The 17052-nt window shown below is 39.0% G+C and overlaps 1 protein-coding gene and 1 pseudogene across 3 annotated transcripts in view; one reads left to right on the top strand and one right to left on the bottom strand.

The window, feature by feature from the left end:
• The window catches only part of SMAD9 (SMAD family member 9), a 63782-nt gene extending 62245 nt beyond the window's left edge, over window positions 1-1537 (bottom strand). For all 3 annotated transcript variants that reach the window (XM_005862734.2, XM_005862735.2, XM_005862733.2), the window contains exon 1: window positions 927-1537. In XM_005862734.2, the coding sequence (XP_005862796.1) occupies window positions 927-1338 (412 nt within the window). In that variant the 5' untranslated portion in view covers window positions 1339-1537. The remainder of the gene's footprint in view (window positions 1-926) is intronic.
• Window positions 1538-6209: 4672 nt separating this feature from the next.
• On the top strand, window positions 6210-12674 carry LOC106725487 (annotated as a pseudogene).
• The last annotated feature ends 4378 nt before the right edge of the window (window positions 12675-17052 follow it).

Genomic DNA, 17052 nt, shown 5'->3' with positions numbered 1-17052 from the left:
AAGGGGGAGAAAAGAGGAGACATTTGTAATACTCTTTGTAATACTTTAAGAAAAAAAAAAAGACAGAGTCCTTGCCCTCAAAAAATAAATAAATAAATAAATAAATGTGCATTTTCTTTTAGCTGCTCTGATTGCTTGTTTTTTTAAGGGAACGTTAGGACAATGTGAACCATAACAACATCTGAATCATAGTAGTATCAGAAAGTGAGCAAGGAAGGAATAGAGAAACAAACAGTTTGAAGAAATAATGGCAGAAAACTGCTGAAGGAAAAACAAGATGAACCCAAAGAGGCCCACACCAAGACACATCATAATTAAAATGACAAAGGTTACAAAGAGAGAATCTTAAAAGCAGCAAGAGAGGCACAGTTAGTTACTTACAAGGGAGTCCAAAAGGCTGTCAGCTGATTTCTCAACAGAAATACTTCAGCCAGAAAGAATTGGATGAAGTAATGAAAAACAAGGACGTGAAACCAAGACCACTCTATTCAGCAATCCTATCATTTAAAATTGAAGGAAAATTAAAGAACTTCCCAGACCAAAAAAACAAAAACAAACAAACAAACAAAAAAGGCTAAAGGAGCTCATTATCACCAAATCAGTATTGAACCAGTATTGCAAATAATGTTAAAGGAACTGCTTTAAGAAGAAGAAGAAATATATAGAGAGGAACATGATGATGATGACTCCAAAACATATAAAACTGCATTTTCAAAATCACAGAGTTGACATATATACTGAAATGAAAATTCTAGATTTTTGTGACTACAAAACTGTGGATTAGTTCCTCAAAATTGAACCTCCCCCATCTCCTTTTTTGGTGATTGGGGTGGTCCTTGTATTGCTTATGCCCCATAACTCTCCATCAACTGGGACACACCTCTTTAACTTTTAAAATACACCATGATATCGTGAAGAAAACTCACCTGATGTCTCCACACGGCAGTAGTGATAGGGGTTAATGCACACCTCTTTCTGCTTGGAGCCAAATGGGAACTCACAGCATTCCAGGGGCTTCAGCTCATGGTGAGATTGCAGATCAGGCCAACGCCACACTCGGCAATAAATAACGTGAGGCAAACCCTTGCGGTGGGACACCTGCAGCCGCCCGTCCAAGGATCGAGGAATCGTAACACATTTGCTGGGCTGCCCTGGACAGCTGAGAGCCCTCTCCAGCTCATCCATGGCTCCTTTCTTCTTCTTTAGCTTCTTCACTAAAGAGTCTACTGCCTTCTCTGCCCACTTTTCCTCTTCATCTCCTTGCTTCCAGCCTAGCAGTCTCTTCACTGCTGGACTGGTGAAGGAGAAGAGAGAGCTGATGGGGGTGCTGGAGTGCATAAGAGGTTGACTGCAGGTGTCCGGTGAAAACAGGAACTGGACAGACAGCCCTTCAGTGCCTGCAGGGCTTAAGAGAAGTAAGCAGCAAGTAACTCTCCGGGGATGTCATAGATCTTCCTTTTCTTCTGGTAGTCATTGTGACAAATTCAGGTTGGGAAGCATGTTGACATTCTCCTAAGCCCTAGAAAGGACTGGCAAACTCTGAAAAATAAGACAAGACTTCAGTTAACTTAAGAATAATTTTCAGAAAAGGTTAAAGTTCAACATAAGGGAGAAATTCTTCAAATGTTTTAGACTTGAAAACAGTCATTTTAACTCTCTCCTCTCCTTTATTCCCTACTAGAGGCCTGTTGCACGAAATTTGCACATGGGTAGGGTCCCTAGGCCTGGCCGGCAATCAGGGCTGATCAGGGCCTTCCAGCTGCTGGCCAGGGCCTTCCTTCCCCAGCTGCTGGCTGCCGGCCGGAGCCTGTGCCGGGTGCCAGCAGCAGGTGCGAGCAGCAGCTCTGGCGCGGGCAATGGGTGTGAGTGGGGCCATTGCCGACAGTGGGTGTGAACAGCAGCTTTGGCACTGGCAGTGGGTGTGAGTGGCAACTTCAGCACCGGCAGCAGGTGCAAGCACCCATCAGGACCCCCGCTCACCTGCTCCACCATCCTGCCAAGGCTGATGCCCGCCATGTTCTGCGCTCTGCCACCTGCTGCCGATGCATGCCATTTCCGCACACGTCCCCTGGTGGTCATAGCAACCAGTTGTTTGGTTGTTCCGTTGTTTGGTTGTTCCACCATTCTATTTGCATATTAGGGTTTTATATATATAGATATCCAAGTTTTGGTATTTCTGCATTCAAAATTTCTATGAAAAATTGTTTTTGTGGCAATGTACATTTTATTAACTCTTTTTTTCCATTTAGTATTCTATTTATTATTTTTTTCTTTATGAAGGTATTACATATGTGTCCTTATCCCCCTTATGCATGCATACAAGTCCTTTGGTTGATCTCTCCCCCTCCCCCGCACCCTTCCCTGCTTTCCCTCTGAGTTTGACGGTCTGATAGATGCTTCTCTGTCTCTGGATCTGTTTTTGCAAATGTTGAAAATTTCTCTTCATTTACACCAATATCTGAGGCATAGCCCACCTCACTACTCACCTATATTACTGAGACAAGCTATAAAGTAGCTTCTCTCTTCTAATTCCAGCCATTTTTTCCCAAATACAATTTTTAATCCTCACCTGAGGATATGTTTATTAATTTTTAGAGAGAGGAAGGGAGAGAGAGGGAAACACACACACACACACATACACCAATGTGAGAGAAAAAAACATGGAGCGGCTGCCTCCTGTATGTGCCCTGACCAGGGATTGAACCTGACCTGGAATGGAACTTGCAATCTTTTGGTGTACAGGACAATGCTCCAACAACTGAGCCACCCAGCCAGGGCTAAATACAATTTTAATAGGTCATTTGCCTGCTTAAGAAATTACAGTTGCTTTTTGGTTTCCAAAATATAAACTTTTCTGCCTCGGTCTCTAGGGCCTCCAAAATCTTTCCTCAACATACTCATGCTTCTTCCTTTCTCATTTATAATTTGAACAAGTAATCCACCTCTGTTGTGGAATATATAAGTGAAAAAGGAAACAAGTAGGATCACTAATAATCTCACCACTCATATGTTCTTCCAAACTACTTTATAGGACAGTGGTTCTCAAAGTGTGACTCAAGGACCCCTTGAGTCCCAGAGTCCCTTTCATGGGAGTTACAAGGTCCTCTCTTTCTCAACTATGTATCTGAGTCATTAGATTTTCTCATGTACTTCAACTCAAATAACATATCACAACAGACTGTATGCAAAAGTGAGTATGAGAATCCAAGTGTTATCCATCAAATCAGCCATTAAAGAGATTTGCAAAGATAGAAAACAATAACATTCTTCTCACTATTTTTTTCAAAAAACATCATTTTTGGATAAAAAATATGTCGATGTTACTATATGATATGATATGAAAATAAAATTCAAAAGATACAACATACCCATTAAGAAATTACAGTTGCTTTTTGGTTTCCAAAAAGCATGGGTATGTTGTTGGTTGCTCAGTGACCATGCCTAAGCACTGGACAGTTAGAACCTGTGAATGATCCCTGAGTACTGCTTCTTGGTCAATGTGGCTAAGAAAAGCCTACATCACCTACCAAGCTGTACACAACAATTAGTCCAGGGGTCAGGTAGCACTCATCCATTCTGGAAGGTCCCATTCCAGAAACATTCACCATGACAGAACATCATTGTTTCATTATTGTTTTGTTTTTAAATTTTCAACTTTATCAGTTTTGACCCTCTAATCCATGAGCAGCATAAATATACCTTGGTGTCCCTTCTTTAAGAGTTTACTAACCAAATTTAGAACTTGAACACACTTGCCAATGGAATACTTAATTTCCTTAAAAGAATACTGCTTTCTTGATGACTTTTATAACACTTTTTGTCAGCAGTAATTAATACAACAATAAGTGCTATTTAAGTGTATAAACAGATCCATCTAGAAGATAGTTGACTTATGATCAATATTGGCATATGTATATATCATGTCTTATTACTGTACTGATTTCTTAAAGAGAAACCAGGCTTAACATACACACATATAGATGTATATATTTTATTAATTTAAATTGTCCTCACTTAAAAACTAGTCTGTTATACCTATGTGTTACAAATTAGAGGGAATCACAAGCTTATATTGTAAGGTATAAATAACTACCTCATACACGTTCAAAGTTAGTGGCATGCAATTAATTGAATAAACATGGAATGGTATCATGAGTTCATATTCTGGGAAAGAGGCTTTTTAAGCTATGTTCAGAGATAACCTACAAATCTCTGAGAAGAAAGTTTCCATTCACCAGTCTCCTAGTAAGTATCTTGTTAATGGTAGATATCTTCTGCCCAGAGTGCCAAAGGATGATGGTAGAGATGCATTTTTATAATATGGGCTGTATTCAAGAGGGCCATGTGGGTTTTCAGGGCCTCTATGGACCTTTGAATTGTCTGCTTATTTAGGGTGATTGTGTATATAGATTTTTCTAGGGAGACAGCCATAGGTATTTTTCTTCAAATTCTTTTTTTTCTGTTACTTTTATTTATTTTAAAATTCTTTATTGTTTAAAGTATTACATATGTCTCCTTTTCCCTCTATTGACCTTTCCTCGGCCACTCCCACCCCCCAGCACAAGCCCTCACCCCCCTAGTGTCTGTGTCCATTGGTTATGCTTAAATGTATGCATATAAATCCTTTAATCTCTGACCACCCCCCATCCCCTGCCTTCCCTCTGAGGTTTGACGGTCTGTTTGATGCTTCTCTGTCACTGAATCTATTTTTGTTCATCAGTTTATGTTGTTCATTGTATTCCACAAATGAGTGAGATCATGTGATATTTAAATTTCTCCCATGGGCTTATTTCACTTAGCATAGTGCTCTCCAGGTCTATCCACGCTGTTGTGAATGGTAAGAGTTCTTTCTTTTTTACAGCAGGATAGTATTCCATTATGTAGATGTACCACAGTTTTTTAAACCACTCATCTGCTGATGGGCACTTAGGCTGTTTCCAAATCTTAGCTATTGTAAATTGTTCTGCTATGAACATAGAGGTGCATATATCCTTTCTGATTGGTGTTTCTGATTTCTATTCCTAGAAGTGGGATCACTAGGTCAAATGGGAGTTCCATTTTTAATTTTTGAGGAAACTCCATACTGTCTTCCACAGTGGCTTCACCAGTCTGCATTCCCACCAGCAGTGCATGAGGGTTCCTTTTTCTCCACATCCTCACCAGCACTTGTTGTTTGTTGATTTGTTGATGATTGCCCTTTTGACAGGTGTGAGATCGTACCTCATTGTCGTTTTGATTTAACATCTCTCAGATGATTAGTGACTTTGAGCATGTTTTCATATGCCTCTTGGCCTTCTGTATGTCCACTTTCAAAAAGTGTCTATTTAAGTCCTTTGCCCATTTTTTGATTGAATTGTTTATCTTCCTTTTGTTAAGATGTATGACTTCCCTATGAATTTGGGAGATTAGACCCTTATCAAATATAAGATTGGAAAAATATGTTCTCCCATGCAGTGAGCTTTCTTGTTGTTTGGTTGATGGTTCCTTTTGCTGTGCAGAAACTTTATTTTGATGTAGTCCCATTTGTTTATTTTCTCCTTGGTTTCAACTGTTCTAGGAGCTGTATCAGTAAAAATATTGCTACAACAAATGTCTGATATGGCTGCCTATGGAGTCTTGTAGGACTTTTATGGTTTCCCACCCATCTTACATTTAAGTCCTTTATCGATTTTTAGTTTATTTTTGTGTATGGTGTAAGTTGGTGGTCTACGTTCATTTTTTTTTTTGCATGTACCAGTACAATTTTCCCAACACCATTTTTTGAAGAGACTGTCTTGACTCCATTGTATGCACTTGCCTCCTTTGTCAAATATTAATTGAGCATAATGGCTTGGGTCAATTTCTTTTTTTATTCCAGATGAATTTTTGGAGAGTTTGTTCTAGGTCTGTGAAATATATTTACACTCTCTCCCTCACTACCATCCTGCCAGCTGCCATCTTAACCTCTCGTCAAATTCTTAAAAGAACCTGGTAGCTCCAAAGTGTTTTTAAAACCTCACTGAAAAAAAAATAAATAAATAAAAAATAAAACCTCACTGAATTAGAAGAAATAGGAAAAGGGTAAAGTAAAAGAGAGAAGGGGAACAAGCTGAAGAAACTAAAAGGAGTAGCTGAATATTATAACTGACTAAATTGATTGCTAGAGAACTCTAGGAAGACTGCAGAGTATAAAGCACCAGGAATGTCTCTTCCCACCTAGAAAACACAATATGGCAGTCATGCAGAAAATGACGAACAAAAGGTATCAGGTATACATAAAACAAAAAGTAAAATGGCAGAAGTCCCTCTTTATCATTACTTTAAGCATAAATGGATTAAACTCTCCAACCAAAATAGAGATTGGCATAGTAGATTAAAAACACGTGATTCAACTACATTTTGCCTACAAGTGACTCACTTTTGATCCAAAGACAGATTGAAAATGAAAGTGTACAAAAAGTTATTCCAGCCAAAACCGGTTTGGCTCAGTGGATGGAGCGTCGGCCTGCGGACTGAAGGGTCCCGGGTTCGATTCCGGTCAGGGGCTGTACCTGGGGTTGCGGGCACATCCCCGGTGGGGGATGTGCAGGAGGCGGCTGATCGATGTTTCTATCTCATCGATGTTTCTGACTCTCTATCCCTCTCCCTTCCTCTCTGTAAAAAATCAATAAAATATAAAAAAGTTATTCCATGCAAACAGCAACCAAAAGAGAGCAGAAGTTATTATGCTAATATCAGATAAAATAGACTTTAAATAAGAAAGGTTACAAGAAATAAAGATGACATTATGTAGTAATAAAAGCCTCAACACAGAAAGAAGTTATAATGATTATAAACATTTACACACCTAATGGTAGACTAACAAAATATATGGAGCAAAACTGACAGAACTGAAGGTAGAAAGAGACAATGCTAAAATAAGCATTGGAGTTTCAACACCCCATTGTAAATAATGTACAGAACATTCAGACAGAAGATAAGTAAGGAAACAAATATGTCAAGCAACACAATAAACCAATTATTCCTAACAAACATGCACAGAACACTCTACCAAACAACAACAGCATACACATTCTTCTCCAGTGCACATAGAACATTTTCTGGGGTAAACCATAAGCTACACCACAAAAGTCAGTCTCAACAGACTTAAAATGGCATATTTCATACAAAGTATTATCTCTGACCAAAATAGGATGAAGTTAGAAATCAACAACAGAAATAAAACTGGAAAATTCACAAATTTGAGGAAATTAAACAACGTGTTCTTAAACTATGATCAGATCAGAAAAGAAATCACAAGGAAAATTAAAAAATCTTAGAGATGAATGAAAAAAATACAACATACCAAAACTTAAGTAATGCGGCAAAAACAGTGTTAAAGCAGAAATTTGTAGCTATAAAGACAGGTCATGTTTATATACCAGTACTATGATATTATACAGAATATCACTTTATTCAGCCTCTGTTGCATCACTGCTCTCTTCTTCATCACTATTAGTCCCAGACAAATCAATTTCTTCAACTTTTATTTTATCACTGCTGTCTTCTGAGTCACTGTCTACATATGTGAGATCATCCTCAGGTTTTCAATGGCATTGCTGATTCCACATTTCTTGAAGGACTTCACAATCACTCTCATTTGACACCATACCATGTGTTTAGGACCCAATTGCAGACCTCGGTAATGGTTGTTTTTTTCACTCTTCCTGTCGGTGTCAAGTTATCATCTGCTTTTTGCATCTATTCCATTCTTCTCTCATCAGGGCTTTAAATAGCCTGTTGGTTAAAATATTTAGTGGCTGTAGCTGACCTGTAAGTCCACCAGAATAACTGCTAGGTGTGTTTGCAAAATCTGTTTGTCTTTTCTGTTAAATGTGCTCAGAACTGATCACAGACAAGTAGAGCTGGCTTCTTTAAGAGCCCCCAGGTCTTCTGGACCAAACCTTTGCAAACCAAATGGCCATAATGTCTTCATTCATCCATCCCTTCTCTTGAACTTGCACAATAATGCCAGGTGGTATTATTATCTCTTTAGGATATGTTTTCCTCTTAAAAATAAGCATTGGAGGCAGTTTAGTACCATCTGTACAGCATGAAAGCACAGCAGTATAGTATGTCTTTTCATGGCCACTTGTTTTGATTGCCTCTTTTGATTCCTTTCACATCAACAGTTCTGTTGGCAGGCACATCAAAATTGAGAGGCATCTCATCCAAGTTTGCAATATGACTTGGTTCAAAATCATATTTTTTCCTAAGTTGTATGACATAGGAGTGGCATTTTCTGAGCTAACTTTGTTCATGTTCTCATGGCCAATCCTTCTCTTCTCATGAAATTGAAGCACCATTTCGCCTTTCCTATAAAATCAACAATGTTCATTTCACTTGCAAACATTCTTGCCTGACATTGAATAAGCTTGGGTGACACACATAAGCCACTCTGGCGCTGCTCCACAATCCAAGTCTTAAGCCTCTGCAAGTTTTCCCCCAAGTTTTCCCATTTTGCTGGTTTCCTCTAAAAGCCTTCTTCTTTTTTGGCATCTTAAGGAGTTGTTCTTCCTGTTTTCTCCACTGTCTGATCATACTTAGTGGGAGGAGGTCCAAATTGTCTCTCTGCAGCTCAATTTCCATGCTCTTTTGCATAGCTGATTACATTCAGTTTGAATTTTGCAGAGTAAGACAATCGCTTACCAGTATTTACCTTTTTATTTTTTGACATCTTTATGGGCTCAGAACGCTCCGGTCCCTGTTGAATCTGTGCACTCTCCACCTTCACCTCCAATTACGGCAACAGCTAACATCAGTAACAATAAGGTTTGTGATTGGAGAAAGCCTGTTTGACAAGGTATGGGCAGCTACGGCACCCACGGCTCCCTCCTCAGCTGACTTCCATGTATAAGATGCTCCTCGATTTTCAGTCTAACGATTTTAGAAAAAAATTAGTGTCTTATACACGGAAAAATACAGTACTTCTAGTACCAGATCATTATGACCACAACAGTCTGCAAAGACTGGGTGGATTTGGCCTGGGCCATCAGCTACTATACTCATTTCTTCTTCACCTACATTCCTTTCTATGGTGTCCTGGGAGCCATCTTTTTCTTCAACTTCATCAGGTTCCTGGAGAGCCACTGGTTTGTGTGGGTCAAGCAGATGAATCACATCCTCATGGAGAATGACCAAAAGCCCTACCAGGACTGGTTCAGCAACCAACTGGCAGCCACCTATAATGTGGAGTAGTCCTTCAACGACTGGTTCAGCGGGCACCTCAACTTCCAAATCAAGCACCACCTCTTCCCCATTATGCCCTGGCACAACTTCCACAAGGTTGCCCCCCTGGTGAACTCTCTGTGCCAAACATGGCATCCAGTACCAGGTGAAGCCGCTGCTGAGGGCCTTGCAGGATATCATCTGGTCCCTGAAGAAGTCTGGGGAGGTATGGCCTCCACAAATGATGCTGCAGCCCTCGGGTATCCATGGGGAAGGGGGAGCAGGTAGGAATGATGGCCAAAGGGAGAAGTGGGTTTTTGTTCGGAGGAGTGTCCATGAGGCTGGGATATATGTTGGCTCACAAACCCCATTTTTGGTCTTGCTCCTGTTTTCCTCTCCATTTTCCCTTTACTTTGCCCTCAACACCCTCCTTCATGGGGCCCACCCTCAGTCAGTCTCCCTGGGAGCAGAGAGAAAAGTGGCTCCAGACCTGCCTCCACTCTCTGCCCCTATACATCTGCTAGACCAGAGGTCCACAGATGTGCCTGAACCCCCTGCAGTCTGGCCTTCAGGCCTCACACTCCCTCCACTCTCCCTCAGCTGTAAAGTACAGGTGAGACATGGGAGGCCAACAGGGGCAGAAGCTGCTGGGGAAGGTGGGTCAGTGGAGTGTTGTTCAGCTTTATTGTCTTAAGATGGGGGTGTCTAGAGAACAACTTACAGATAAAGAGGAATTAATCAGGGGAGCTTTATGTTGCAAAAGATAGAAAGAGGAAGGGGAGACCATAATAAGGAAGAGGAGAGAATGAGGGCAGATACAGGTAGGTTTGTCCATCTGATCACAGGAAGATAAGAATCTGAAAGATTCTATCTTGATGAAATTTGAATTAGACTGGGAGGGAGAGTGGTCAGAGCTTTGAGGAACAAAGAAAATATAGGAAGTAGGGAGAGAGTGGGAAAGCAGGAGTCTTCTGAAATACTGGATAGAAAACAGAAGGCAAGCTCCTGCAGGACCAGTCAGTCAACATGAATGACAACAAAGCCATTGAGTCCCACTCTGAGGAGCATCAGAAAACATAGGTCTCTACTCTCTGAAAAGGAGGATTGCTCGTGGCTCAGTTTAAAACCTGGGCCCTTTACCATTGGGCTCTTGTTTTCTTGATAACACAAAGAGGTAACCAGAGCTGGGCAAAGAAGCAGGTACTTGGGCACTTACCTAATAGTTGCAAAAAATCACTACAATAAACTCTCAAACTGTAAGTTGGTCACATTCTTATTAACATAGGCAGTGCCCTAAAGTAGGTAAAAAAGTAACACTTCTACATATTTTTGGTGATGAGCATGCTATTCAGTACTTGGAAGTCAAAAGAAATTCTGAAATGGTAATATAGAGTATTTATGTGTTCTTTACAGAAAGAAGTGATTAATTTGTCTTTTGAACCCTTTAAAGGAAGAGGGTGGAGATAAATACTTTCATAACTCTGAAAGGATGCACAAGAAACTGACAACATCAGTTGCTTTTGGAAAGGGAATAGTGGTGAGAGAGAAGGATGGAAGACTGTTGCTTCTATACTTTTAGTATGAACTGAAAAATATCTCCAGAGTCAAAGATCACAATAAAAAACTGAGAGAAAAACTGCAAAAAAAGGGGGGGGGAGGGGAATACATTCTCTAATTTCTTTTTACATAAACTTTTTATTAACAAAGATTTATTTTTTCCCCACCCTTCCTCAACACATTTTGAGGCAACACCATATATTAGTCTCTCTAAGGTGCCCACTGCTCTTGTTAAAACTACAGGCATACTGGATTTCCAGTATCTGTTAAGAAAGTAGTCTGGTTTACTCTCAAATGTTTTTCACTCTCAAGGTAAATCTTACATTCCCACTTAGAGAGTGAATATCTTATAGAGACAACCCATTCATCAGGAGCTGTTAATTGTCCTAAAACTTTAATTACATAGTCAGAACTCAGCAGACAAACTAGATAATAAATTTTAAAAAGACCTTTAACTCACAGTGAAACCCAAACAGGTTTTCAACAAAGTAAACTCTAGTGCCTATTCTTAATTTAAATCAAATTATAATGCACTTTGAGAGAAACCAAGATGGTGGCATAGGTAAACACCTGAAATTGCTGTCTCGCACAACCACTTCAAAAATACAACTAAAAGACAAAATGGACATCTGAATTGACACTCAGGCAGCCACGGTTAGATAGTATCAACAATATCTGCATGCTCTTCTGATTAGGCACTACAGTACAGCTCACTTCCTTAGTCTGTGAAAGAACATAGTGAAAACGGTTTTGTCATTCATTTTTAAAAATATATATATATTTTATTGATTTCCCCCCCCCCATGCTTGTGTCGGAGACCTGACACTGAGAGCACCATCAGGCAGTCAGTGTGCTGGCAGTGGGGCTGCTGTCGCACTGGAATGGAACCCGTTAGCCACAGCACGGCCAACAGGTCACGAACAGTGCTTATTTTATTGATTTTTTACAGAGAGGAAGAGAGAGGGATAGAGAGTTAGAAACATCGATGAGAGAGAAACATTGATCAGCTGCCTCCTGCACACCTCCCACTGGGGATGTGTCCGCAACCAAGTACCTGCCCTTGACCGGAATTGAACCTGGGACCCTACTGCTCTCCAAATTTTCCTTCTCTTTTCTCCCACAAAATGAACTGGCTCAGGGCTCTGACAAAATAAATGCAAAGTAATGAAAATCTCAGACCCTGGTAATGTGGTCAGGTCACAGCTGGCTACCATAACCTTTGGCCGTCAAAGAGGCCAGCCAACTAGTTCAGCTGATGGAGAGAAGGTGCATGTATCTGAGGACCCCCCAGCCTCTTCGTGGATGGGTGGCCCTAATGCACCAGGCTGCGCTCACTAGTAGCAGGGTAAGGTCTTCAACTTCAGGATCTTGTTACTCTTACCTATCAGCCACCAGAGAGCATTTGATAAAAAGGGCAAACATTTTACTGTCATGTTGAAATCTTTTTTAATAGCTCCAAGGGGTGACTTAGAGCTGAGAGTAAAACATTATAGGAAGTATAAATGTTTATTGTAGAAAACTGTTCACCAGAAGCTGTGAAATATTATTTTCACATGAAGTTGATTTTACCCACTAACCAACCCAATAATCACTACAGCCTTCCTTAAACTGAATTCGGATCCAGTCAGTATAAAAGGACCATGCAGATATTAGAAACCTAGGCCAAGTCATCTCTGTTAAAATTTAATTTAAAAGCAAAAAAAGCTTCTCCAATACATTAGGTTAATGGCATGATTCAGAAATTCAATTTGCAATTGTATGTCTTACCTAAGTCATTGTTTTTTGTTATCGCATTAGCTGCCCTGGTTCGGGGTCCCTGCTGTGTAAACCGATATCCAAACTTAAGGATATTTGTATTTTCCTCAAGCATCTTCGCCATTTCCAATTCTACAGCTGTCCCCAACTGCTGCCTCTGGAATAATCAGAAATAAAGAATAGTGTTAATAAACTAGATCAAAATACTTTTCTAGGTAAGTCAAGACTAAGACATTGAGGTATGCTGATTCTGTTGGTATTTTAAAATTTTCCCAATTCTTATAGTATACAAGGGAAAGAAACGTTTAAAGTTCAGTATAGATCATATAGACATCAAAAAATTGTGGATTTCCATAATGAGATACCCTTCATACCCACAGGATGACTATAATAAAAGAGACAGAAAATAATAAGGGTTGGCAAGATTGTAGAAGAAAATGGGACCCTCAGACATGCTGGTCGGAATGTAAAAGGATGCAGTTGCTGTAGAAAACAATCTGACATGCCTGTATGACCTAGCAATGCCACTTCTAGGTACAGACCCACAAAAAATAAACACACATGTTCATACAAGAACCTGTATATATAAATGTTCACAGCAGCTTTATTCCTAATATTCAAAAAGTAGAAACAACCCAAATGTAACAATATTATTCAGCTAAAAAAAGAGTAAGTACTCATATGTGCTACAACATGGAAGAACCTCCAGAACATTTTGCTCAGTGAAAGGCGGCAGACACAAAAGACCAGGTAGTATACAATTCCATTAATATGAACTGTCTAAAATAGGCAAATGCAGAGACAGAAAATAGAGGTGGGAGGGGTGAATAGGGAGTGACTGCTGGTGGGTATGGAGTTTCTTTTTTTGTTGTTGTTAAACTTTGCCCAAGGATTTTTTTCCATTGATTTTTAGAGAGAGTGGAAGGGAAAGGGGGGGGGGGGGGGGGGGTAGGGGGGGGGGGGGGGGGGGAGCGGGGGGGGGGGGGGAAGCTATGGGGGAAAAAAGAGGAACAACTGTAATAATCTGAACAATAAAGATTTTTTTAAAAAAATAACGAAGAAAACAATTATAATGCACTTTATTGTCTGTATTAGTGCTTTGATTGAAATTTCATGTATGCACAAGTGTATATTATCACATTACTGACAGTACATTTCTTTCATTCTTTTCTCCTATATTTGTAATTCTTAATATGTTGATAAACTTTCAATATTCTCAAGGATAATAAGAATCAAGGCCAACTATTTCAGTATGAATGATTTATCAATTACAAATTGAAGATCCTTAGAAATCTATTTTTACTGAATTATTTATACACTAGTGAAAAAGATTTGGCCTAAAAAAAAAAAAATCAAACTTTCTGTAGCTTAGCAACCAGATCCTATGCAACTCAAGGCATCTTTACTCCAAGCAATTCTGGCCTGTAAAAATCTGGGTTTCCCATAAATATAAATTTGGGAGAGATTATTTATCTTATAAAATGAATCATAATACATATAAAAGTATCATTCAATTTACAAAAATCTGAATCACATATAGCTGTTTCAAAAATAATTATTCAATAAATATTTACCCCGTAATTGATGTCACAGTTGATAGAGTTAATTGCTAAACTTTAAATTTTGATTTTAAAGGCACATCTAATTCTTTAATCATAAACAATCTAGAGTCTTTGGTAGAATTAAGAAATCTCACTTCTTAAATAAAATTCTAACTTGTTTCAAAATGTATTCTGGCCCTCTTATCTAAATGTTTCATTGGGCACGATAGACCACCATAGTTAGCAAACTTCAACACAAATAAAATTAGTTTGGGGACACTTTATCTTATAAACTCATTGCCCATCAAAAAACAAATATCTTGCCTGGCTGGCATGGCTCAGTGGTTGAGCATTGACCTATGAACCAGGAGGTTACGGGTTCAATACTGGTCAGGGCACATGCCCGGGTTTCGGGCTCGATCCCCACTTTTGGGCGTGCAGGAGGCAGCCTACCAATCATTGATGTTTCTGTCTCTCTATCCCTCTCCCTTCTTCTCTGAAATCACTAAATATATTTTATAAAAACACCAAATATCTTAAAACTTTAAGAATTTTACAACTGTTCCAGTTTTTTTGTGAGCAACACAGTATTATTTTACAGATGTAGTCAATAAACCACTTTTAAAAAATATTCCTAGTATGTCATCAGAAAACAGATAAGCTGTATTCTAAACATCAGATAATATCCACACAAAATAGTTTAGATCAAAATTAGGAAAAAGGTAGTTCTCTCTTTTAATAAGAGATGTTTTAAGATTTATTTTGTGGGCAATGAGGTTTATTTCCATTTTATCATTGTTGTAAAGTCGCCTCAGGACAGGCTGGATGTCATTTTTTAACCCTAATGAAAGTTTAGGAGCAAGATAAATGAGTACCCCTCCAACACATACATAGATTCATATGCAATAAATAAATAAATAAATAAATAAATAAATGCTGTTCAGTCCATAATTGGAATTAGCTGGTGGCATAGCAATAACAGTGCATCACAAACAACCACACCACAAGAGGACAAAACATATTTCGAAATTTTACCTATTTGTCATTCAGAACTTTTCATATGTCAGCACACAAATAATATATATAGGGTTTACTTAAAAATTTATTAATTTCAATAACTCCAGCCTGTAATTATGGTAAACCCAGTAACCTTTCACTTGTCCTCTTTCCCACTTTGGCCCTCTGAGAAATGCAAATATTCAGAAGAATGGCCATCTGCCAAGTATGACTAAAAACATTTTAACTATCTTCACTTGAGCGTATACTAGAAGGAGTAGTGATTACTTCTAAAAAGCCCCTAAAATATCCTCTGTGAAGCCAGTCTGAATTAATTCTCAACGTTTTCATCCTTTCTTTTATTCAGTCAACATATTTATTGAGTTTCCACCAAGTGTTGGGTGCTATGCTGTGTGCTAAAAATGAACAAAATGCCATTAAACTGCTTCAAAATATTTAGTCTTAAAAACGTAATAATGAATATTTGGGGGGTATTTTTTACTTTGTTTTATTCTTATTTTAAACAAAGGTGGCAACAGAGTGATATCATCACAGAGTCTAAAAGTCTGGGTCAGCCTAGCAGGAATGAATTTTTCTCATTGTACCAGGCCCTATGAGACCCAGTCTGTAATTGGCACCCAAAGGTCAGTCTCCCTGTTCTTTAGACCAAAGCTGGATGGACTCTGGGGCAGGATCGTGAGCTGCTTCAATTTTTTACATTTTTCTCCAGGTGTAACTCTCTGAAAATGTAGATATAGTGTAAGTGAACAAATGACACCAATTAGAGTATTAATATTTCTACACTATAAATTCATCTACTCCTTCCACTCCATGTGGCATCTGTGTACTGCTACTCTGCTTTCCTACTGTTCAAATAGTGCTTCTTTAGACCTCCAGTGTGGATTCTCACTGTGGAGAAAGAATTACAGAAACTAAAAAGAAAACAAAACCAAAACCAAATCTGTATAGGAATAAAAGCGAGCTCAAACATTGTAATGAGCTCTGTACATTCTCAATCCAGAAAAACACACATTGTCAGTGATGATGATACTCTCTTTGAAATACATACCAAATGGTATTAGTGGGTGACTAGGCTCTATTGCACCACTGACTTGAAAGATTAAACTGAAGGGAAGTTTACCTCATGTTGGAGCCATCTGGGAAAGTAAGTGCCTTACAAGGTTATGGTTGATTGTCCATTAGCCAGGAGGATATCCATGAATAATGGAATCAGTCATTGGGCAGAACAAAAATTCTTCCTATGTAGGTTTGGTCACTGAATCTAGACTAACAAGGAGATTTGTAGATGTATTTTTTGTTTGTTTGTTTTTTGTTGTTGTTTTTTTAAATATACAGTGGGGCCTTGACTTACGAGTGTCCCAACTAACGAGTTTTTCGAGATACGAGCCATCTCTCGGCCGATTTTTTGCTTTGAGTTGTGAGCTAAAATTTGGGTTACGAGCCAGCTTCAGATACCCCACCGCTAGTTGGCGCAGCGAACGTCACAGTGAACGCCACAACATCAGCCCAGCATCATGTGTTTCACTCGTTCACTTTATGATTTGACATACGAGTAATTTGAATTACGGAGCTCCGTCACGGAACGAATTAAACTTGTAAGTCAAGGCCCCACTGTATTTTTTATTGTTGATAGTATTACAGCTATCTCCCAACCCCTTCTTGCCCCCCTCCTCCCAGCCCCTACGGTTTTTACATGTTAAGGAGTCATTAAACACAGTGAAAGCCAAGAAGAAATGCAACAGCATACAGAAGCACTACCCTAGCAAGTGTAAGGAAAATATCAGGAAAGACATTCTCAACCTACAAACTAGCTAAACTAAGTTCTTACTATGAAGCTCTAGATTGTAAGGCTGGGTCTACTAAAAGCCACGTTTTGACAAAATCAACCAAAACTTTCCATCAAACAGCCTGCTTAAATACTTAAACAACCTTCTGAGCTTTAAAATTGACATAATGACTGTCCATAAAAATTCCAGTCTTTTAAGAATGAAATGTC

This window comes from Myotis brandtii, unplaced genomic scaffold, assembly GCF_000412655.1.
Source record: "Myotis brandtii unplaced genomic scaffold, ASM41265v1 scaffold166, whole genome shotgun sequence".
NCBI classification, from domain to species: domain Eukaryota; kingdom Metazoa; phylum Chordata; class Mammalia; order Chiroptera; family Vespertilionidae; genus Myotis; species Myotis brandtii.
This window is presented reverse-complemented; position numbering and strand designations above follow the sequence as displayed.